The following is a 24,818-nucleotide window of genomic DNA, read 5'->3' on the forward strand; positions in this document are numbered from 1 at the left end:
TGCATGGCCCCCGTACCTCGCTCTCATGGTTTTTTGATGTGATGTCATCAATCTTCACATCCTTTTGCTTTCATGTTTATTTCTGACCGTCATGTATGATCTGACACATCATTAGCCCTGTTTTAAAAGGTTCTGTATGAATAAAGTTGGATTGAAACAGTGACCACAGCTAAAGTAAAACCAGCGTTTATTAGGAAACATGAAGTATTTACAGACACTGACTGTGATTCACACTCAGACACACAGACATAAGGTGCACGCAGTTTAATACTGATTTAAAATCCACCATTGGCTCACACACGCTTCATTTTCTCCTCCACCATCTGCAGCAGCCGCTCAGAGTACGTCTCCAGCAGAGACGCCGTCCTGCTGTCCTCCAGCTGACCGCAGGGGGCGCCACCACCGCCGCCCGACTCCCGCAGCACCTCCTGCATGTCAGAGCGAACTACGTCAAACGCCTCCAGCATCGCCGACGACACCTGGAGACATTGCCGTGAGCCAGAGAGCGTCGCGCCGAGCTGCAACACAAAAAACAAAGAAAACATGAGGCGGACACTAACAGACAAACACAAACGCATGTGTGACGCTTTAAATTTCATTTTCTTTCAATGATTCAGAAAAACGACAAAAGAAGAAGAAAAAACTGTGATTATTTAAAGAAAAGAGACTATTTTACGTCAACATTGATATCCTAATAAAAATGTGTGAAGAGAAAACCTTCTGGTAAAGATGGACGGCTCGTCTCGCTGTCTCCCTCAGCTCGGCGGCGACCTGCAGACACTGCACGCTCACCGACTCTTCGTCTCCTCCCGAACCTGCACACAAACGTCTGTTCTTACAGCCTGAAGCAGAAACATGGCGCCAATGTTAGAATAGGCTGTATTCTTTCTAACAGCCAGCAGGGGGCGATGTAACGGACAGTTCTGGGAGAAAATGTCGACGAGTTTGTGGCTCAGTAACTAATTTCAGAATTTTAGTTGTGCATTTTGTCAGAAATTTGTGGAACAGAAATTATCCAAGTCTATTTCTATTCTTTATAAAACAAGAGATGCTTTGAATAAGAACTGCCTTTATTTATTGTATACTTCCCTTTGTTTGCCTTATATGACCTATTGTGCAGAAATTTGGGGGAACACATACAAAACATATTTGGATTCAATATTTAAATTGCAAAAAAGAGCTATTAGAATAATAAATAAAGTTGGATATAGGGAGTCCACCAACCAGTTTTTTGTAGGATCATCTATGTTAAAATTCATGGACATTATATATTCTAAAACTTTAGAAATGATATTTCGAGTGATGAAAAAGAATGTTCCAATTTGTATTTTAAGTATGTTTCAACTAAGAGATGGAAAATACGATTTGAGGGGGTCTTATGTGTTTGAAATACCTAAAGTGAGAACCAATGTTAAGTATAGATGTGTGTCAGTTTGGGGAGTGAGATTATGGACTGGACTTAATGATGAACTGAAGATGTGTTTTCTTTGTCATTTTCAGGAAGATTTTAAAATTTGTATCATACAGGGTTATAGAAATTTGGTTTGATGAATAACTTTGTGTTGATTTAATTTATTGATTTATCATTGATTTCTTTTCAAACTGTTATGTAACTTATTTATCAATGCTATTTATTGTCTTGGTTAAAGATTTGATTATTCCTATGGGGGTAAGTGATAGGATAATTATAAGCCACAAGGCTTCAGCCTATTCCTTTTTATTTCATTTCAAAGAATTATCCGGGGCATGCTCATTGGCTAACGGTCTGTCAATCACAAAGTGTTAGTCAATGAGTATTTGGTTTCACAGTAAGGCCCGCCTCCCGACATGGCAAAAGGTCGGTGTCTCGAAATCAGCAGAAGAGATCACGGCAGCTACGGCCTCTGTGGACCTGAAGAGGGCGCTACGCAGCGATCCAAGCAGCAGCAGCATCACCACAACTTTACCGAAAAATACCTTTACCTGTGTGAATGGGGCAGAGCCTCTCTTCTAGAGGGGAGGAGGATGAGGTGGGTGGAGCAGAGAGCAGCGAATCAGCTGATAGAGAAACATCTGGAAATGAGACCAAAAAAATGTGATCAGAGCAGCAGGCGTCTGAGGTCAGAGGTCATTTAAAACAAACGAGTTATATAAAATGATAATGACAATTATTTTAGGAGAAAAGATAAAAGGGTAAAAATGTTGCTGTAAATCTTACAATATCAGAAAGAAAATATATATCAGAAGTTTCCATCCAGGACCATACATGTGAGCCTGGAATGACTGTAGAGTATACAGCTTTAAATGTATTTACATACAGTCAGACCAATGAATGGTGCTTAAGTATTTTAACTGGACAAAGTTAAGGCTAAAACTGGTGCAGCTTATAAAGGATTTGTGTGACGGCACTCCTGGGACTGACCAATACTCAGAACAGTGAGAAAGTCCAGGGAACATCGTAAAGGTCTAAGAAGGACAACTGCAGATTTGTACAAGTTAGGAAGGTCTTTAGGAGTCGTTTCTGAACAGCTGCAGACTCCAGGACATTTGTATGCAAGTTATTCTGATGTTTCAACACTTTGGATCTTCTTCCAGATCTTGGCAAACCATCACCCTCCAATGAGAGGAAACTGGGTAGGATGTTCAGGGACAAGCGTGCAGAAAGGTGGACACCCAGTTTTACATCATCATGGACTGAGAGGATGCTGACCCAGAAACAAGCCCCCGCTCTAACATCAACACCTGCAAGCTCGACTGAAATTTGCAGCTGCCCACATGGATGAGTCAGATACTTCTGGAGAAAAGACTGATGGTCAAAGAACGCGTTCATGCCAGGAAAGTAACCATTTTAAATTCATTCTGCCAAGAGGAGCAGTTAGTTACACCAGAAGCTTCTTGATGTCTGCATCTGTTTGAGGTGCAGCTAACTGTGTGCGTGCGTTACCTGGATCAGCTGTCGTTCTCGTCTCCGACGGTCTTCGATCTTCCTCCTTCATGGAGGCAGGGCGCGGAATGACCTCACAGGTGGTGGGTGTTGCCACAGGGGTCTGGATTAGAGTCTCCTCTGTGCTGCTGACACTACACCTGTCGACTATGAGCTGTGACATCACCTGAGTGGGCATGGTCCAAACCTGCAGGCTTACAGAGGGTTTGCCGAGGTCGATAATTTGCATTTTTACCATAAAGAAACCAAATAAACAACAAAACAGAGAGTGAGAGCATGAATGTCTGTGACATCTATTCCAGATGTTGAACATCTACTCTCACTGAACAGATGCATACACTCTCCAGACACTTTATTAGGTACAGCCTGCTAGGATGCAGCTGGACTCCTTTTTTTCTTCAGAGCTGCTTTAATTCTTTGGGGTTCTGCAAACAAGCTGCTGGAAGCATTCCTGAGATTTTGGTCCGCGTGACATCACCACATGGCTGCTGCAGATTTGTGTTTTGAGTCGTGGAGCGCTGACCTGCTGAAGACGGCGCACTGTGATCATAAAGACAGCAGCAGCACGCCACCAGCAGCCTGACCCGCTGACTCTACCATCTCACTGCTGCAGCAGAAACGAGGCAGACCAGTGTCGCCGAGGGTCATTAACACCACCCAAAACATCACTGGCTGCCCTCTCACACCCCTCGAGGCCATCGCCATCCTCCTGTCTCAGGAACACCAGGGCCATCACAGGTGAGCACTTATACCCCGCCCACCACCTGTTTGACCCTCTGCCCTCTGATCAGTGCCTCAGGTCAGTCAGGTCCCACACCTCCAGACTCACTAACAGCTTCTTCGCCCCACACCCCACCCACCCACCTGAGCCATGGTCTGTGTGACCTTCATCACTCAGGCCATGTGTGCCTTTCTCCTATGTCTGAATACATCTCACCTGTGTTTCACTGTACTTGTACAACAACAATAAAGGACTATTCTAGTCTATTCCAGCTGTTGAACAGCAGCTTCCACAGCTGTTTTATGGACTTCTATAAGTCTTTATTCATGTGGTAATAAGTGTGAAATAAAGTGATTTTAGAGCTCGTGTCCTGTGAGTCCTCCCCTCTGCTTTAATGTGTACATGTGTGAGAAATGAGTCACCCTAAGCCAGGACTACATCAGTTGATGGAAAACGTTCAGTAAAGACAGGAAAGCCCAGCTGGTGTGTGGGGGACCGGGGGGTACCTGCTGGTCTGGTCCTGGTGGTTGTCAGGTTTGCTGTCCTGTCTAGCAGAGAGCAGGGTGGAGGCTGGAGGCTGGCAGTCTGCTGGAGAAGGGAGGTTCTCTTTGTTCTCCTCCAGCGTGGGTGTGGAGGAGGGCACGGAGGTGGAACCCAGAGGGTCCCGGCTCAGTTTGGCCCTGGAGCTGGCTGTGGTTCCCAGGTATCTGAGCTGAAGAGCCGACAGCTGGTCCGCTGCCTCCTCGCTGCAGCTGTTTTGGGCCATGATGGTCCTGGAGGTCACGTCTGATTGGTTAGAAGAGAGCAGAATGTAAGCAAGCTTCAATCAGAGCAGGAAGTTGTGTCCCTGAGCGCCGTTCAGATAAGATCGTTTCACAAACGGTCGCTCGATTCTGTGAAGATTATTGATAAGGACAGTTACAGCCAGGCTTCAGATACAACCTCATGTGAACACACCGTCTGTGACCTTTGACCCCTAAACATTCTCACCACCACAACCATGATTTGCTGCACAAAGAAAAGCTGGAAGACGCCACACAAACACCCGGGTGCCCACAGCAGCGTGCAGACACACCTCCTAACGTCTTTCTGCACAGGACGACCAGCGCGGTGTTTCTTCTGCGGGGTGTGCTGCGGTGCTGGGGCTGATGGGAAATTGGGCAGGAAGCTCTTCTACGGAGGGCGGATTGTCGGCAGCTTGCTGTGAGCACACAAACACACTGTTTTGATTTTGTGAGGTGTGCGGAGTCCTTCAGGGAGACGTCCTGGAGCCTCTCTCGCTTCTCTTACTGCTATTTTTTAACTGTTACAGCACAGGAAGTGTTGGAGGTGCGGTTTTTAGGCGTGCAAGTGAGCTTCCTCTGCTTAACCACAAGTGTGTTAACTTTTATCAAATAAATGAGAGAAGAAAGAGACATGACGAAGCTCCGGCATGGCGCTGCAGTGAGTGCGCCTGAAACACTGAACGTGACGCCGCTCAGCTCCAGCTGAGCTCTCCATCCTTACGGTCAGTTTTAGGTCCACACGTACCCGGGTATTTTTGAAAACGCAGATTTTTCTATGCGTTTGCACCTTTCGTCCACACGTAAACGGCGTTTTCAGTCACTGAAAACGGAGAATTTTAAAAACGCCTGCCAGGGTGGAGATTTTTGAAAACTCCGTTTTTGCATTTACGTGTGGACGAGGAAAACAGTCAAAGGTGTGCGCCTTATTGACGTCACACTGTGCGCCACGTTTTTGTTTCGGTGAAATGAATTTCTACGATGGTGGACAAAATACTGTTACTGTTAATTGTACTCTCTGAAGTGTTTAAATGCTTACATACACACACAGTTACTGTCCCTCCACACAGGACTCTTTTCTGCTTCTATGCGCCATCTTTGTTTACTCTGTCCCACCTAGACTTCTGATTGGCCAACATTTCTACCCAGTTAGGAATATATCGCCACCTGCTGCTTTGGCATGTTCCTAGCAGCGTTTCCCTTCATTTTTTCGTTTACGTGTGGACGGGATTATTTTTTTAAAAACAAAAATGGAAAATCTCAGTTTTCAAAAATACCCGTGTACGTGTGGACATAGCCTTAATCTTGATTACTAACGTGATTAAACATCATCCGTGATTATTTCCAGCTTTACCTCCAGATCAGACCGCGGCCTCCGGTCAGCCAAAGTGGGCAGTGTTGGTCCTAAAAATGCCGTTTACACTCATTTTCAGCTAACTTTGCTTTTAATTCACATGAAATATTTTAATTTTTGAAACAAAACTGTGATTTTAAAACTGTTATTCTGAACTCTAAACAAGTTTAGATTAAACACAAAATAAAAAGAGCTTTGCAGCATCAAAAGTCGAACCATCACATCCAGCTCATTTCATTTTCAGACTGGAGACTAAAATGTAATCTGTAATAAACCTCTGCCTGCCTTCGACACCGTTCCACCTCTCTGCACAGCCCTGTGTGTGCGTCTGCAGGACCATCCTCACTAAAGCAGAGCAAAGAGGAAGCATCAGAGAATATCAGCAGCAAACGTGCACACGTTATCTGATGTACACTCACATCCTGCTCAACCACAAACCTCCGAGTCGGACGAGCTGAGACTCTAAACCTCGTCTGAGAACGCCGCAGCACAAGCCTTCAGAGGGGCTTTGGGCGATATGAGAAAGTGGCAACAGTGCTTTTAGAAATAAAAACAAAACACGCCTCTTTCTATTAAACTGTAGATGAACTCAGGTCATGACCTGCACTGTACCAAATTACCACCAGAGGGCAGTCTCTCCTGGGAGCTCAGCTCCATCATCCCAGCATCACTTTTCTGTTTTTATTCTTTAGTTCAGCAGAACTGAAACTTCATTTGAACTTTTATGCAGATGTGTCAGCTGTTGTCTGTTCTACTCTTTGGTCATCACTTTCTTCCAACAAGAAATTTAACTTTATATTATCCAAATCAAAACTAATAAACCTGAAAATTTGGTCTTAAGATTTGACAAAATCCGTATTTAAGTTTAATTAGAAAAGTAAGATGAATTTATGTTTTTGATTTCTTCCATTTTTCAGCTGAAAACGATCAAAATCAGACTCGGTGAGTGTGATAATGTCAGGAGTCCATATCTGTTGTTGGTCCCTGTCAGGTTATTTTACCAAATTTCATAAAGTTCAGTAAAACAACTGTATGAATGATTCAGGTCCGAGTTCTCCATCCACTGCTCTTTAATTGGCCGTCGCCATGGTGAACCCTGTCATTACTCACAGCTGTTAGTTTGTTGAAGCAGCTTCCTGAAACATGGCGACTGCGAGGACCAATCAGCTGTTTGGGAGCAAAATGAGGAGCGTGTGCCGTCGTCATCTCTGACAGACGTTTTTAGTCATCGAGCCAGAAACACAGAATGTGACTGAGCTGCTGTGACAGCTGACATTTCTCATGCTTTCACAGGAAACTCACCTCCTCCTCTTTCTCCTGCTCCTGCTGCTCCTCCTCCTCCTCTGTTCTCTCCCTGAGACAGCCCGGCTGAGGAGACGTCACTGCTCGACTCCGAGTTCACCTGAAAAACAAGTTTCCTCTTTAACGTTACAAACCTCGGACGTGGCCACTCTCAGGCACACCCCGACAGGTCAGAGGTCGTGTCCACAGCTCACGCCGTGTTCCGGTAGCATCAAGTTGGAGGTGGGGCTCTGGAAACGCCCACATGCATGTAAACTAACTGTCGACTGTCCCGTGTCATTATTTGTCGCCTGAAAATGCTGTAAAAATCAATTTGTTTTGTAACTGATTGAAATCCAAGACAAGCGCGGAGCGGAGGCGCCACCCCTCATGTGGACACGCCCCTTGCATTACAGGCTTGTGTGTGTTTACCGATGTGGTGCTGATGTTGCTCTCCTCAGAGATCCTGGTTGGGACGGAAACGGGTGGCGGAGCTCGGCTGGCCCTGAAACAGCAGCAGAGACAAGATGGACACGAAGTCACGTAGGAGTCAAAAGTGACGGAGGTGAGTGTCGTGTTACAACCAGTAAGTGACCCTGCAGGTCAAGGGTCACGGCTTCACTGAGGATTGTGGGTAAGCTGACCTGATTCTGTCCTGGAAGCGGGACAGGAAGCGCGTGGAGATGCTGAGTCGGGGGTTCAGGAAGTGCTTTTCATCTGGAGGCTGCAGAGTCTTCAGGTCTGTGTCAAACTTCTCTGGAAGGTCAAAGGTCATGTTAGCAGCTCAGTAACCGTCAGAGGATGGCGATGATGAAGATATTGGTCTTTACCTTCGCTCAGACCGGAGGCCAGAGTCTCAAAGTGGTTCTTCAGAGAGTTTCTGTCCTCGTCGTCCTCCAAACCCAAACTGCCCACTGAGCTGCCCTGACTCAGGGAGTCGGTGTCTGAAACAGAAAGGGCGGAGCTCGCGATGACATCAGTGATGACACGTGGTGGGAAACAGAGGAAGGAGCGCCTCTTATCACTTATTTTGAGTTCTGATTGTCCTGTTAACTTGCTGTAACAGATTGGATGCTTTTATTCTGAAAATATGACAAAACTAATCATTTTAAAGCATCCTTCTAAATTCTATAACTGATGACTTTACCTCAGTGGGTTCCTTTATTGTGAAAACCCCTCGTAGGTTTAAACATGTTTAACACTTTCTAACCAAGTGAAGGATTTTATCATTTAAACCTGACACTTAATTCCTCCACATTCCTAGGCCTGAGGGACTTTTATTTTGAAAAGCATCTAAGGATTCCTTAATCTGATATTGTTATGTGGGCTTTTATTTTGACACTGACCCCTGGAGGAGTGAGGCTCTGTTTTGAGCTTCCTGTAAAGTTTTGGTTTTTTTAAGGTTAAACTCTGACCCGGGTCGTGCTGCTGCTCCAGACTTCCTGCTGATCCCTCAGAACAGGCGGAATCCGGACTCAGCTGAGTGCGCCATACAGGCTCCTCCCCTTGACCTCTGACCTCCAGCTGGCTCGGTGACTGCTGTGGAACGGAAACACCCTCCACCTCAAACTCGCTGAAGACAAACATTGGAGCGTTTCAGAAACAGACTTCATGAAAAGATCATCATCATCATCATCATCATCATCAGGTGTACCCCTCACCTTTCAGGGGTGGCTGTGGTGTTGCTAGGATACAGGATGAAGGTGTTCTGCTCTCTGCCTGCTGTCTGCAGCACCTGAACATCACAGTCAGTCAGACTCCGCCCACATTTCAGCCACCACACCCTCATTAACCAATTACTCAAACTTCAAGCTTTGGCCATCTTGACATGAAGAAGCCACGCCCACCAGCATCAAAGGTGGTCATTGTTGCGATTTACAGTCCCCAAAAAAAAAAAAAGATCAATATTAATATTCATTGATCCAGCAGCCTGTTCCTTACCTCCTCCTCCTCCTCCTCCTCCAGCAGACACTCCAGACTCTGAGGGTGGAAATCCTCCTCCTCTTCCTCCTCCTCATCGTCATCCTCCTCCTCCCCCTGGCTCTTGTTGGGACTTGGAGAGAAGTTGGAGCAGAAGGTCAAAGGGTTCATCTGCTCCGCCCACCGACTGCGCACTTGACGAGGCTCGCTCTCCGACTGGATGGTGGAGGAGGCTCCACCCTGTCCTTGCTGAACACACACACACACAGACAGTCTATTGCGTGGTCGATCATCATGTGTGAGCAGATTGATGAGCTGAGGGTTAGAGGGCGGAGACTGACCAGCTTCTTGAACCACAGGGGGAGCTTCCCGTTGGTCTGAAGCAGCGGAGCGTCTGAAACAAACAAGTTCGATCAGGACAGAAAAGACTCATAGTTTTGGTTCTGGATCACGGCTGATTCACAGAAACACTGGAACATAGCACAAATGCTTCCTCCGGGCTGGCAGGGCTCAGTCTAAGGTCTGAAGATGTGAATCACCACAGTGAAGCTGAGCTTAGGAAGCCAAACTCCTGTCTGAGCCTGAGGGAGCACTTTCAGCTCCTGAAACAGACCTGCAGCTTTCAGCGAGTAACTGAGCACACTCACAGATATGACTCACAGCAGGAAGTAGCGAGCCGGTGCACATGTCATCAGGAATCGCCTGACCGATGTGGGATCTGCACCTTGTGCAAACAGTCCAATCTTTGGACCGTCTCAGGTTTTACGTCACTTCGGTTTCACTTTCAGACCCGACCTGAGGAGAGGCAGCAGAGATGCTGAGGCAGCCTATAAGGGGAGGACTGAGGCCCACTACAGTGGCAACCATACACAGCAGGTGTGAAAGGGTCTGCACCCACTTGAAGGCCAGCAACAGCACGACGTTAGAGGCTGTGCTTGCAGAGTAGCAGAACTGTTTGTCCACCTCAAAGCGTGTGAAGCTGCACCTGGAACACCGGAGTGCAGCAGCTCTGCTCACCTGGTGCAGGAGCGCGAGGCGAGCAGAGCCTCTTGAACAACATCATCATCATCATCATGCCTCCATTGTTACAGCGCTCCACACTAACATCTCCCAACAAGAAGAACAGGGGCGTAGTGCTAGGCTGCTCTTCGTCGGCTTCAGCACGATGCTCCTGCACTGACAGTAAAACTGCAGGATGCTGCTTCCTCTCACCACCTGCTGCTGGACCAGAGACTTTGTGTCCGTGCACAGAAAGTCAGAGTGGGTCCCCATCTTTCCACAGCCCCTAGCCTTGGTCAGCTCTCCACAGGGCTGTGTGCCAAGCCCTCTACTGTAATCATCACACACACACACCTGTCAGTACAACGACACCGGCGTGGTGGGGCTCATCTCCAGTCCCAAAGAGACGGCATACAGGGAAGAGGTCTGAAGGTGGTGGTGTGGTGTGCAGACATCCTGGTGCTTAACAGCTCCAACACCAAAGAGCTGATCGCCGATTTCAGGAGGAGGAAGTCCGACCTGCAACTCATCTGCACCAACGGAGAGTGCGTGGGGAGGGTGCCCAGCTGCAACTTCCTGTGTGTGCACATGGACGCAGACTTCCAGTGAAGGTCCAACACAGAGGTTTCTTCTGCGTGGTCCACCATGGCCCACAAAATTATTGGAATCTCCTGTTTGTCCCTGAAGAACCGCTGTAACAGCTGCCGTCTCCAAAGGGCACGACACGCAGCAGCGAGGGCGAGGAGATGTATTTGTACGTCCTGCAGCGGGCTGCTGCCCTGTGCAGGAGCCTCAGGAGCAGCTTCCACAGCAGCAGCACAGACTGTATTTATTCTATGCTGTGTATGCGATACATGTGTGTGCGCTTTAGCACTGATGTGTGTCAGAACCACAGCTTCACTGTAAACACAACAAAGAGTAAAGCTGTTTGTTTTGCTGGACTGGAGAAACCGCGCTCAGTTAACTCGTCCTCACCAGGACACGGGTCCAGCCTGCAGGGAGTCCTCCGCTCCTCCTCCTCCTCCATCTGAGGCAGCTGAGAGGAGGGCACCGTGATGAAGGTCTCCCTCCTGAAAAACGCCATAAAGCAGAACGGGAATTAAACCTGACATTTTCTGCACCTTCTGCAGCGTCCAATTGCATCTCGCTTACCTGATGTTTGGCTTTTTGTGGTTTTCAGGTGCAGCGGTCAGCCTGACACCCCGCCTCTTCCTCATGGTGCTGGTCATCTGAGCGTCCAGCCGCCACACAAACACACAGCTACACAAAGCAAAGAGTCAGTCAAAGCTTTCCTGCACATCAGTCTGAGCAGCGTGTCATCCGGCCGCTGAGCTCACCTGTCTCCTGACACCGTGATCAGGTGTCTGCAGTCCTGACTGAACCTGATGCAGGTGACCAGCTCTGAGGAGACAACGCAGCAGAGACACGCTTAGCTGACAATTTAAAACTCCTCAAAGAAACAAGCGTGAAGCTCGGGGATTCGCTCACCTGAATGGCCGAAGAGCGTGGCGACGCACTCTCCTGACTCGTAGTCAAAGATGGTGATGTTTTTGTCGGAGCAGCTGGTGGCGAAGAAGGAGCCCGATGGATCCATCTGAACCTGCAGCTCCGATTGAGACAGATCATTTCAGCTGCTTCCACGAGAGACACCGATAACCCGCAATCATTAACCCCGCCCCCTCACCTTCAACAGGGCCCCCTCATCGCTGGACGAGCCTTTCAGACACTTCTTCAATTTTCCTGTTTCCACGTTGTAGACCCTGAGACACACACACACACACACACACACACACACACACACACACACCCGTGGCTTCATGCGCACTACAGCGGTGTTCAGGATGGTACCGAGACAACATCCCGCACAGTAACAACACACGTCAGCCTCTGATGATGTTCAACAAACGCCAACAAAACACAAAGATCTGCTGCTTCAGCACCAGAGCCAAACACACACCGTACCCAAGATTAGAGACAATGATGACATTTTAGATATAAAATCTTGGATGGCAGAAAACTTTTACAGTAACCAGGACAAAACTGAAGTTTTAATCAGCCTCTCAGATGATGTTCAGGCAACTATGCCCTTCACTACAAGTGAAAGACCTGGGTGTTATTCTTGACTCTGAGCTTGGTTTTATCCCACATATTAAACATGTAACCAAAATTGGATTTTATCATCTAAAAAATATAGCCAGAGTCCGCCTATTCTCTCTCGGGCCAACACGAGATGCTGATGCATGCTTTTATTACCAGTCGCATTGATTACTGTAATGCCCTGCTCTCTGGTCTCCCCAAAAGAATATTTCACCTTTGCAACTTTTGCAAAACTCTGCAGCTCGTGTGCTGACGAAGACCAGAGGGCGGGCCCACATTACAACAATCGCTGCATTGGCTCCCGTGTGTTTCAGGATCGATTTTAAAGTTCTTTTATTGGTTTTAAATGTCTTAACTTGGGCCTTCTTATCTTTCAGATCTGCTTTTAAGCCCTGCAGACCCTGAGGTCCTCTGGTACTGCTTTTGATTGTCCCTGTCAGACACATACTGAGAGGCAGCTTTTCAGTGGTATGGTCCTCGACTGTGGAACAGCCTGCCGGAGGAGCTCAGGGCCGCAGAGCGATAAAAACAGGCTCAAGACCCACCTTTTAATTTAGCTTTTACCTAACGCTTATTTATTTAATGCTTATTTATTCTATCCTGTTATCTATTTATATTATTAATTTAGTTTTACCTAATATTTATTGATTGTATTCTTATTCATTTTTATCTTCTTACTCTGTTTATACTTATATTTATATTATATCCCACTCTTATTACTTTTATCCTGTTTATATTCTTATTAGGTCAATCTCCAGTGTTTCCTCGGAGGGGCTCTCTGCACCAGGGCTGTGATCGGTGGCTGCTGGGGCTCTGTGGGTCCTCTCAGCCTGGCTGGGGGCTTCTTTGCCTCCCTCCTGCTGTGTGCCCAGCCTGGAGGCTGCGGTCTGTGACTGGCTCCCGAAGGCTCCCTGTGAGTGTTTCCTCACTTGGCTAATCATCCCAGCCCAATTTTACTCTTTAGGTGTGTAGGTGTGTGTGTGTGTGTGTGTGTGTGTGTGTGTGTGTGTGTGTGGTGTGGGGAATGTATCATCATGACCGCTTCTGTTAATGACAGTGCGGGAATGAGTGGGAGGTGGGGTGGGCTGCTTTTAACCATGTAAAGCACTTTGTGCTACAGTTTGTATGAAAAGTGCTTTATAAATAAAGATTGATTGATTGATTGACAACGAGTTCCACCGAGCGCCGCTGGTTACACCCTGTGTGACGGGATGGAAAAGCTGCTGTTTGAAAGCTCGACTGAAGTTACAACATCCCTGACAGGAAGCTGCAGCAAGCCTCTGCTTCTGTAGACTTGACAGCTGGACTCGCAGCGATAAAACACGCCGTTTTTATTCTAACGCTGCCTCTGAAATGAGATTACTTCCTGCAATAAGAACACACACACCCAGGAGAGAAACCTTGAAGGAGGAATCAGAATCATCTTTACTTGGCTTTATCAGCTGATATCCGCCCACATGACTAGCGGATAGCTGTGACTACGCTCAGAATTTCTCACCTGACATTTCGGTCCTGACAGGCGACGGCGACGTGCGTCCGGCTCGAGTCCAGGTCCATGTCGTACAGAGTCGTTTTCTCCACTACGTGATGACTCCTGGAGAACTGCAGGCCCTCCGAAGTCTGGACCACAACGAGTCGTCCCGGAGCAGGGAATCATGGGAAACAGACGGTGTCACCAATCAGCAGGTGAACAAAAGCAGTCAGGAGTTTAACCGAAAAATTTGACTTTTCAGAAAACACCAGAAACAGAACAGGGGGGACAAACGAAGCTCAGAACACAAAATCAACCAAGACTAAGAAAGACTTCGATGAATCGACCAATCAGAAAGTGGATCATCTGCACACGTGCACGAGGAAGTCTCACCTGCTCAGCTGTCTGGAAGTAGATGCTCTTGTCGGCTCCACAGCTCACGAGTCGAACCTCCGGGCTCTCACCTACAGCACAGGTAACAAAGTGACATCGCCGTGAGAACACCGGTGCACAGCTGCGTATGGGATGAAGGGTGGTGTCCTGTGGGCAGAACTGCAGTACCTGTGAACTTGACGGCAGTAATGGAGGCCGAGTGGTCGTTCAGGGTCTGCTCCAGGCTGTAGTTCCTCTCCAGGTCGAAGACGTGGATGAGTCGGTCTCTGCTGGCCGACGCCAACAGCTTCACACCTGAAACGCCACAAATCGCATCACTCAGGACTCAGGAGCCGCGCCACCCCCACAGAACCACACCCAGCCAGCCGGGCTGAGGGTCTCTGATGGGCGGAGTCAAAGACAAATGCGCCGAGGTTTAGATTACTCTGAGGTGCTGCTGATCTGCAGCTTCACGTCCTTGCCGACTGACGCTTTTCTGAAGCCTTCAGATTTAAACGTTAGCTTAAAAGCAGACCGAGAACGATGGCGTGTAGAACACTCGCCGCGTGTCCCAGGACGTCCTACCTGTGGAGATCGGGGAGAACTCCAGACACAGCACCTCCGAGTCGTGAGCCTCGATCTTCACCAGCTCGTCCAGGAACTGCAGCCCGAAGACCCTGAACACAGAGACGGAAACGAGTCAGCCGACCTCGTCCGCATCTGCCAAGCTAACCGAACGCGCTCGGGTCTCACCGCAGGTTTCCGCAGCGGTCTCCGGCCGCCAGGTGCCGTCCGTCCGGGCTGATGCAAAGCACTTTGATCCCCGCCTTCCCGTCACCCCCCGCTGCCTCCCCCTCTGCCTGCAGGTGCTGCGTGTTCTCTCCCACGTACAAGATCCTCAGCAGGTCCTGGGTGCAGACAGGAAGTCATCAGAGACGGACAAACAAAGAGTGTACTTTGGCTTTGTTACTGCGTCAGGCTCACATTGCTGTAGAGGTTTGTGTGTGCGCCGGGGGGGTCGGCGTGCCACAGTCTGATGGTGTTATCGGACGAGCAGGTGAGGAAGGACGATGGAGGCAGGCAGGCCTGCGCCGGCTCCGGCAGCTCCGGGTACACCTGAACAAAGTACAACGAGACCCAGACTACTTCAAACTGCTCTCAGCTAAACCACCAGTACCTCTGGGATTAAAGTAATCCTCAGGAACACTTCTGATACTATGGTGATATTTCTCTTAGTACTGGAAGTATCTGTGGTGGTACAGTGTTGTTCCTGGTATTATTTTATAGAACATAAAAATATTATACTGTATTTTCAGCACTATAAGGTGCACTTAAAATGCTTTAACTGTCTCAAAAATCGACAGTGCGCCTTATGTATGAATGAGCTACGAAGCCGCACCGCTTGATGGATTGTCGTAGCATTACGGCTACCGTAGTCAAGAGCCTCTCGGAAGTCCGTACCGTAGTCGGTCTCGGAGTCATCTGGGTCCTAAACTCCGTCAGTTTCAGGTCCCAAAGTCAAACAAACACTGCAGCATCACTGAGAGTTACAAACTGTCTAAATTCTTTCATCTTTAATAAAATGATCAGCGTTGCTGCTTTACCAGGTGTAACAATTAAGTTTAACATCCAGGCATCCATGAAAACAGGATTTATTACATTTAACAGAGTTAGAAGTTAGCAGGAAGTTAGCTCGCTGGCTTCCACCTAAACATGATATAGCATGTTCTGACTGAGAGATTTCTGAACAAATTCAAACGTACAGCTCTGCTATCACTTCCAACATAAATGAAGACAGAAAACTAAACAGCAGTGACGTTTGTAGGTAGAGCTGGGCGATAAAACGATAACGATATGTATTGCGAAATAACTTTTTCGCGATAGAAAAATTAAACTATTGCGATAGGCCTCATCTCTCTTGTCCTCTTAAAAAAAAAAAAAAAAAAAAAAAGAACAGCCAATCCAAATTAAGTAGCGCAGAGCCGAACCAATCACAGCTGCAGCGTCATGTCACGTGACTTGTTACGTACAGCACAAGCGCCAAGGCGCACATGTGTATTTGTTTTTGCAGCCCTGCAGCCCGGGTAATGAAGGAAATGAGTTTGCCGACTAGAGAAAAATCAACCGAGAGCGTGAGCGAAGGTTACCGAAGAAAAAACCGATGATGGTTCCAATGCCGGAGAGCTTGTCGAACGGAAGGGCCACAGAAGTTCCGTAGTGTGAAGGTATTTCGGCTATTTCAAGTCTGACAAAAAACAGAGTAGCGCGCACTGTAAATTGTGCCGAAAGCAAGTCTGGAAATACAATAAAGCGGTGCATGCTCAATCTCTGACTGAAAGCGCTGATTCGTCATTCGGCTTTTGTCAGACTAAAGTCACTGTTAAAACTGTTTGAAAAGCTAAGCTATACAACAAGGAGAGATGGAGAATTTCCTTTTAGTTCTCAGTTTATTTGATATTGACAAAAGTTAGTCAATTTTGTCTGTTCTTCTGTAAAACGACCTAAGATTTATTTTTAGAATTAATATTTTGTTTCTAAGTGGAATTGACAATTTAGTGGTCTGTTTTGTTTGTTCTATTTTGAAACTTAAACGCTTTAGCGGCTGCCTTTTGTGTAGTTTGCAATATTTGCCTTTATTTATCTGAAACTGAAGTCTCATGTTCCTTAAGTACATCTGCCCTGTTGAACTTATTATGGGAAATAAATATTTTAATTAAAACAACCTGCTAATTATTTCACATTTTACTTGTGAGCAACGGCACATTTAAATCTTACAAATATAGTTATTTGGCTTATATCGTGATATATATCGTTATCGCCTGAAATGAAAAAACATATCGTGATATGAAAAAATCTTATATCGCCCAGCTCTACTTGTAGGGTTACTGAAGTTGGGCTAGCTGGTATATAATGATGTGCTACGTGATCGCTAGCGACACAGCTATGTTAGCATAGCATAAACACAGTGAAGCTGGAGGATGAACGCTAACTTTTTTCCACTCGATAAAAGTTAACGCGAGGGTTCACAGTGGTTAGGGACAAATGCAATCGCATGGCAGGATGCTGTAAACGGACCAAACTTCAGTCAGGAGAACAACTGAGATAATCCATCCACAATACCAGGTTAGTCATTAATATACTGCAACAACATGGGAATAGAGCAGCTGTGAGAGAATACAGCATTAATGAATCAATGGTACAGAAGTGGAGGAAGCAAGAAGAATGAGTTGAATAAAGTTTGACTTATCTGACTGTTTTGTTTCGCTTAATGCGCCTTATAATCCAAAAAAATACGGTAATAACTGTGGTATTTATGGCTTTCCTGGCAGTATTTTAGCAGTATGTGCAGTAATGTTCTGGTTTGATTTCCATCCATCATAGTATTCTGGAAACATTCATGTATTTCTGGCTCTCCCAGCAGTATTTGTAGTACTTCTGGCTGTACAGGCAGTATACTTCTTAGTAGTTTCAGGAGTATTATTTCATATACTGAAGGAACATAACTAGCAGTTTTTTGCCTCTCATTGGAGTATTGTTGGGCCTACTTGCAGTATTTACACAACAGCTTCTATAGTATTTCTGGCTCTGTGAATAGTACTTGCAGCAGTATCCCTGCGTTTCTGGGTAGTAATTATGGGAACACTTCTAGCAGTACTTCGTGCAGTATTTCTTGTAGTACTTGTGGTGTTACACCGACCTCGACGCTCCACACACAGCCGCTGTGGTACAGGGCGGAGTACAGCTTCCTGGCGTTCTTCACGTCCTTGACGTCCCACACATACAGGCTGTGGTCGTTGTACACGCAGGTCAGGTGTCTGGCAGCGGGGTCAAAGGTCAGAGCCAGCGTGTCTGGGTACCGAGCACCTGGGCTGGCAGGTAGCAGGCTTCTGTGGAACAGAGTGAGCAATGAGGAGAGTTCTGTAGTAACTGTACACGTTTGGAGCACGTTTTGGGCTTCGTTTGCAGTATTTGTACCCGTGCTGCCCGCTCTGAGCGAGGTCAACTCCCAGGCGGTGCGGCCGGTGCAGCGTGGTGACATACTGCAGGTTGGACGGGCCGAACACTCGGATGACGCCGTCAGCGCAGCCGCAATAAACGAAACTCTCACTGACCGCCAGACAGCTCGCCGACGATGTCTGTGAAGGAGAAGAGCGGCTCAGAGAGGAGCGTCCGGGCACCGTCACACCTCGGTCAGCTTCAGTCATGTATAAATATCAAATATACCCGCCTTTTAACTGTGACTTAGGACCGCGCTTCAAAGCTGTCGTCTCTGAGAACGCTTCCTGTCACATGACTCACAGTTCTTCACTTATTTTAATCACGATGTTTCTGATTCCTCATGTTTACTCATTACAGACATAAATAGTAACACTGAAAGTACATTTGGTAGTATTTTGTAATACAAATTGTGCCTACAGGTGCGCTGTCTAATCACACAGGTGCGCATATTCAAGTGAGATGTGGGCGGAGCTTGCCGACCTTCAGGTTGACCCAGGCCTCCAGGTGTCGGCTGCTGTTGAACAGACACAGCAGGCCGGAGCTGGTGATGCAGTAGGTGTTGGACGCCGTGCGGCCCCGCCCGCACGCCAACCCGCAGAACACGCTGTTCTTGTGGTCACCTAGCAACCCCGAACGGCCAATCAAAGGCACCGTGCTGTTCACCTGTGCGGAAGGAGAAATCAGGTGAGCAGTGACTTCAGATGAAGGCGAGAGCGGCCGTGATCGGCCGATGGGACGTCAGGCGGGTACCCGTCGTTCTTTGGAGGCGTCCAGGTACCAGAACTTGACATGGCGGTTTCCCGCTGTGACGAAGTAGCTGCTGTCCTGGGAGAAGGAGACGGCAAACACTCGGCTCGACACTTTGTTGGAGGCGATGATGGAACCTTTCTGAAAAGCAAGAGAACGGCGGCCATCACAAACGTTCCTCAGATTTACTCACCTCACACGCCCACACTGACGTCCCGCTTTGATTAAAACGTCATTATTTGTCAGGTGTAGCTGGTTTTATTGGGCTTGTGTTTAATGTTCTGGCTGCTGTGACACATGAACATGCTCTGATCCTGTCAGCTGAGCAGGAGCGCTGGTGTCCCACAAAACAGATATTACAGATACTGCAGTATTCACACAGTCTGATCTGTAATTTACATGTGATGATTCTGATGGATCAGCTGACCCACGGCAGGCAGAGGCGTCCTGTGATGAAGTCAGGCACACGGCTGCTCAACAGGAAACTCATCTCTCCTGCTTCATAAGTCTGAGCATCGCCGCCTTCATCTTCATCATCGGGGTTTTTACTGAGGAGGCCGAATTTTTACACCCTGCTGTGACACACGCGCACACCTCGACTCTGCCCTCTGGTGGCTGGTTTAGTTCATGACCAGGTGAGCAGTGTGTGTGTGTGTGTGTGTGTGTGTGTGTGTGTTCTCACCTTCCAGTCCCACACGCTCACAGTCATGTCATGCTGGTATCCCACAGAGACGATGTAGGAGCTGTTGGAGGAGAACGCCACGCAGGAAATGCCGTACTTGTGACACTGAACCTCAGCCACCTGACCTCCATCCAGCTCCCAGACCCGCACGCACGGCATGTGACCGCTCTGAGAGAGAAGGACAGGTAACAGGTGTGACACGTGTTTGTGCCTGACAGATAACCTTCTGTGAGGAGGAGGCTCATTTCTTTGCTTCCTGCTTTGAATAAACAGCTCGTGGAGCTCGAACGTTTAATCATGTGACAGAGACCAAACGCACGATGCTCAAAACATCAACCGACTGCACAAAAATGTCTCTGGCGGGAGTCCTCGGATTCAGGAGGAACGCCCCAGTGTTGCAGCTCTTTGTCCACCAGAGGACGCAAGTATCGGCCTGACGAGTCTACGTGTGCTCGTGTTTTGTGCATCAGCCGGCTGATTCTCCAGCTAGCGCCCATGGGCTGTCTCCGATTACTTTTACGGACAGACTAAAGGTGCAGCAAAGGGTGAAGGGTGTGTGGCTCCGCCTTTCACAGCACACGTGGCTCTGTTGGCTTCATCAAGTGTGAGAATTAGACAGAAAAGGGCGGAGGTGCCCCTCCAGGCTGGGAACAGCTCCTGTACATCGAAACCAGGACGCCCAGGACACGCTCCTGTCAGGCGGTCCCAGGACACGCATCTCCGTGAACACCGGGAGCTTCACCGGCTCCACGCCTGAGTTACCTGCACGGCGTCTTCATGTTAGGGGGACGTAGGACGGGCAGAGGCAGGTGTGTAGGTTCTTACCTCACCGGTGACCAGGTGCTTCCCATCGTGAGAGAAGGCCAACGCACTGAAGGGTTTCCTGAAACACACAACACAGGTCAACACTTCTGTCCTGAGCAACACGCCTAAAGATCACTTGACCCTGAGGGTCCACCCCAAGCTCAGGGTCAGCGTACCTGGAGGCGCTGATGATGTGACTCTGTTTGTTCTTCTTCGGGTGAAGCAGCACGACGACACACCTGCAACACACAAACAGGTTCACTGGGGTGAAGGACACCATCTGCTGCCAGCGCCATCGCCCAGGTCACGTGATGAACTCCACGAGTTTCACCACAAACAGCAAAACTGTCGTTAGCGCAGGGCGATATGACCAAAAATATTTATCACGATATACATTTGAAAATTTGCGATAACGATATAACTGACGATATAATTGACACTAGACAAAATACTTTACAACTCCACAACTTTATTAGAGAAAAAAACAAAATCAATGTATTTTCACTTAAACAAGCAGCTGTTTTTTATGTGCATTAAAGTTATATAAAAATTAACAGTGTAAATGCAAATTCCTCGCTGACAGTTTAACCAAAAGGCATTTCCAGTGGAAACTGGCCGACATATCATCAGCATAACCATGTAGAATATCCACAAAACTTAAAAAGGGGTTATACACACACAATACGGTAATATTATGTTGAAGCACAGTACGTATCACTCCGCGAGGCTCCTGCCTGCGATAGCCGTAATGCTCCGACAATCCATCAAGCGGTGCGGCTTCGTAGCTTAGCAAAGTCGCACTAAAACATTTGACAGATTTTTGAGCGCCGTGTGTCACATAAAATCGTTTCAAGGTCAGTAAACACAACCAGAGTTCATACATAAGGCACGCGGGATTATAAGGGGCACTGACGATTTTCAGAAAAATTAAAGGATTGATTTTAAGTGATCCGTATTTTCCAAACAACACGGTAATAACGACGGCCCGCTAGCATGCTCTAACATAAATAGTGCTTTGTTGTGTATCTGACGGACGAAAGCTAAACCAGTTCCACACCACTGAAGTTGCAGCATTTTTACAAACCATTTCTGGTTCATCCGTTTCATTTAACAATCCGCTTTCGCCCTTCTCATTCTGCGTCGCGCTTTTTCCACCATGTGCGTATGTAAACAAAGGCACTGCGCATGCGCGTTTTACCCATATTCTATTGCGATATTTCATTTTCTTATCGTTGCCCAACATTATACCAGTATTACTGTGAACGGTATGATATGGCCCAGCCCTAACTATAGTAAAGACATTTTTAAAATGGGCCATTTCATGGACTTAGTTAGCAACACGCTACAGCAACCACAGCTCGTCACGCTCATCTGCTCATCCCACCGAGGCAGATGTGAAGCAGGAACACAGTGACAGAGGAGGAGAAAACAAACGCAGGCCGATCGGCGCCACCGGCCGACAGCGAGTACAGTTCCATCCTCCTTTTCTGTCTCACACAGTTTGAGTCGTGCAGTCCTGGAGGGTCAAACACTGAAGCAACTAAACACCACAAATACAAATAAAGTCGACTCAGTGAATAGACCCACACTTTATACAAGACACGACGTCAGAGTCCCCATTGGTGTATCTGTTAGTATTTTGACCCTTTAACAGCCTTAAATTTGAAGTCAGAAGTCAACCAGAGACTCAAGACGATGCACCTTTGATACAAGGACAGTTACAAACAGGTGTAGTTTCATCAGTTTACAGACTTTTAGACCTGTCTGAGCTCTGACTGCTTTGTGCTCCTTCTATTCTGTTGGCGGCGGATCGCTGTGGACGCGTCTGCTGGTTTCAGCTAACGTGTGTGTTACAAGAAGAGAACAACCATGGAAGCAGTAAGTGTTCCTGCACATTCATCAGGTCAGCTGGTATACAGCCCCGGTTCTCCCGGTTCCCCGTTTAATCAGCCCGATTCGTGTTTGTAAAAAGTGGAAGTGCTTTCAAACCGCTGCAGAAAAGAAGAAATAAAGTTGGTCCAAAGAATCAATACTTCCTATTGATTACCCAGGAAAGATCAATGCTTTAGCTCAGATAAAGTAAGCACACGCTGGACTATTGAATGAAAACACCATCACGCTGACTTTGGCCCACGTGGCAGAACGTGTGACATCAGCATACCTGCAGAGAGCTCGTTACCCGTCTGCCACACTCAAGATCTTACTTCACTTAAAATGTGTGATTTTAGATCAGAGGGCAGCGGAGCGTCAGTGAAGAAACAACCAGACTAATCTTTGATACCGATCTGAAGTCAGCTCTATGATAAACCTGAAGTTATCTGCATAAGTTAACTGTGAGTTTACAGTCTGATGAAGGCAGGTCACCATGGTAACTGATGCCGCATACCTAACATGGCCCGGGCCGGGGGCATGTTAGGTATGCGTGTGAGCTAACACAAGTCTGTTAGCACACACAGTCCACGTCTCTGATTGGCCACCTGCTGCCGACACGCTCAGAGCCAGACTGATAAACCACCTTTACGTGACTGCCGATGCCAGGAAAGAACAGAACAATATCCTGGATATGCTGAACCTGCTCCGACGTGCAGTATCCGAGTGTTACAGCCATCCATGTTTCATGTGGACAGTTGCAATGAACAATAAGTTACTGAACCTGAGATAAATCAGCACCAGCACCCACACCCACACGTGCTACACAGAAAGGAAGTTCAAGGATCACAGCAGGTTTCCCTTTAACTTCTTTATTCTCCACCTGTCTGTGTGAAAACTTGCAGGTCAGAGGTTTAAGGACGCCAACGAGCTCTGCTGCTGCTCGCTGTGTGTCAGAGACAAAGCGGCTCCACCAGAAACGCCACCAGCATCGTCCTGACGTCTGCTGTGGCTGACTGAGACTGCTCACACCGAATCTGTGATCGGTGTGACAAAGACTGTGGGTACTGTAACAGCCTCTTTGTTTCAGTGACCTCAGAGGTTTTTTTCCATCTCTCAATAGGCTGCTGACAGCAGCAAAAACTGCTCATTACTGAGGTTGGCTTCACAGGTGGAAACCTCACTGGTCTGAACCGTCCAGCAGCTCAGCCATCAACCTGCCCAACATACTCTCCATCAGTCATGTTAAACCCAACGCAAAACCTGGGGTTAAACCCTGAAGTTTACTCCCGAAACCCCGAATCCTGTTTTACAGCACAGAGCTCTGGTGGCTTAAAGGAGGCGGGACTTACCCTGCAGGGTATGCAATGATTCCTGTGTTGGGGTCAGAGGTCAAACCACTGCTGCTGGCTGTGCTGATACCCAAGACTTTCTCCAAACAGACCTGAAACAATAACACACCACACAAGTCCATTTAAAAATCTCATGATTTAACCGTGCACACAGGTCGTTTCCACTGACATAAGCAGAGGCCTCCAGCTCACACAGAACAACAGTGCACACTAAAAATACAGAGACAGCTAAAACCAGAGTCATCTAAGTGAAACTTGTTTTTCAGCAGATGAAAACTGATCTCAGGAACATTAGCAATCAGCTGCTGTGGGATTAGAGCACGCTGTTTACATGAATCTGTGCCTAAAATAAACTTTTAAGAGAGTTTGTGTTCACTCTCCTTCAGCATGGAGTCTGTGTGAGGAGGAGACCGCCTCTTCCTCGGTCTGTTGTCTAAACTTTAGCCTGTGGCTGTAGCTGCTGTAACTTCGCAGCGATTTAAACTCCGCATGTTCAAACTTTTTACTTCCGTAATAATAAACAGGGTCTTAGCCTCCAGACCTCTCGGGTGCTGTTGATACTGGCTGTAAGCTAAACCGAGCTCCTCGCTAAAACTCTCACAGCTAACGGGACTATGAGGCTAGCAGTTAGCCTGTTAGCCGAGTCTGTACCCGGCTGCTGGAAATCCTCTTCCCCTGGCTCTGTCTGCTCTTCCTCCCGGCTGGTTGCTTCCTCTTCGCGGGGTTGGCCGAACCGCAGTCCGCTCCCTCTGCCATGACAGCAGAGGTACTTGACACTTTAACAAAGTTAATAGAAATACTCGGGCTGATATCAGTCTAAACACCGCAGCGTGGGTCCATAAACGTCCCACAAAGAAAGCTTCTCCGCGGGTGATAAACTGCTGACAGCCGCCTGCGTCGTATAAACTGTGGCTACAGGAAACCTGACACTTTTGTCTGCGGCGGGACTCCGGTTTAAACCAAGCCCCGCCCACAAAACAGAGAACCAGCCAATGGACAGCGGAGGCGTTGAAATCCCGCCTAACGTCGCCAAACGAGCCAATCAACAATCCGTACCGTCGCTATCATCATTATTATTATTAGTATTATTAACATAGCAATAACAATAGTGACTAGAATAAAATAGAAATATCCTTTACTGTCCCTCATTGGGGAAATTCACATGTTCCAGCAGTGACAGGCAGCTGGAGCACGACGGTTCACACAAAAGTAAAGAATCTAAAATAAAAAACAACAAATAAGAAATAAGAGAATGCAGAGGGCAACTTTACAACATAAGAAGAAAAAAGGAATACTGTACAGTTATTAAAAATAGCATAGACTCAAAGAAATGTGCAGCTGATTAGGATCATTCTTTAAAAGATGTCAAAAAGTTGCTGTGAAAAATGTGCTTAAAAACATCAACAATGACAGAGTGCTTACAGAAAATGGAGAAACTGTGCAAA

The 24,818-nt window shown here is 47.4% G+C and overlaps 1 protein-coding gene across 5 annotated transcripts; it reads right to left on the reverse strand.

Annotated features, from left to right (window-relative positions):
• Positions 1 to 170: 170 nt before the first annotated feature.
• Positions 171 to 24,311, reverse strand: wdr62 (WD repeat domain 62). 5 transcript variants are annotated; one of them, XM_039598314.1, is made up of 34 exons: positions 24,025 to 24,311; positions 23,374 to 23,465; positions 20,329 to 20,391; positions 20,174 to 20,231; positions 19,349 to 19,516; positions 18,670 to 18,807; positions 18,400 to 18,582; positions 17,896 to 18,056; positions 17,618 to 17,804; positions 14,905 to 15,036; positions 14,674 to 14,828; positions 14,506 to 14,597; positions 14,110 to 14,235; positions 13,942 to 14,012; positions 13,576 to 13,697; positions 11,665 to 11,740; positions 11,469 to 11,580; positions 11,318 to 11,381; positions 11,133 to 11,240; positions 10,956 to 11,050; positions 9,323 to 9,375; positions 9,003 to 9,230; positions 8,723 to 8,796; positions 8,477 to 8,634; positions 7,892 to 8,005; positions 7,706 to 7,817; positions 7,494 to 7,566; positions 7,083 to 7,182; positions 4,720 to 4,845; positions 4,151 to 4,430; positions 2,924 to 3,117; positions 1,963 to 2,052; positions 718 to 815; positions 171 to 518 (listed from the first exon to the last, which is right to left on the reverse strand). In XM_039598314.1, exons 1-34 carry the CDS (start codon positions 24,127 to 24,129, stop codon positions 294 to 296), a joined length of 4,233 nt encoding a protein of 1,410 aa, XP_039454248.1. In that variant the 5' UTR covers positions 24,130 to 24,311; the 3' UTR covers positions 171 to 293. The 5 variants fall into 5 exon arrangements, with proteins under 5 accessions (XP_039454248.1, XP_031588029.2, XP_039454249.1 ...); XM_031732169.2 differs by having other exon boundaries at positions 17,618 to 17,807; XM_039598315.1 differs by lacking the exon at positions 4,720 to 4,845 and having other exon boundaries at positions 7,086 to 7,182; positions 17,618 to 17,807.
• Between the last annotated feature and the right edge of the window lie 507 nt (positions 24,312 to 24,818).

This window comes from Oreochromis aureus, linkage group 14, assembly GCF_013358895.1.
Source record: "Oreochromis aureus strain Israel breed Guangdong linkage group 14, ZZ_aureus, whole genome shotgun sequence".
Lineage (NCBI taxonomy): Eukaryota > Metazoa > Chordata > Actinopteri > Cichliformes > Cichlidae > Oreochromis > Oreochromis aureus.

Bases quoted from the DNA above. Each gene is read 5' to 3' on its own strand.
- wdr62 (XM_031732169.2), bottom strand. From the start codon at position 24,129: ATGGCAGAGGGAGCGGACTGCGGTTCGGCCAACCCCGCGAAGAGGAAG. The intron at 20,232-20,328 runs GTACGCTGACCC...TGTGTGTTTCAG, and splicing joins CACATCATCAGCGCCTCCAG to GAAACCCTTCAGTGCGTTGG. The intron at 11,241-11,317 runs GTGAGCTCAGCG...TGCTTTGTGTAG, and splicing joins ATCACGGTGTCAGGAGACAG to CTGTGTGTTTGTGTGGCGGC.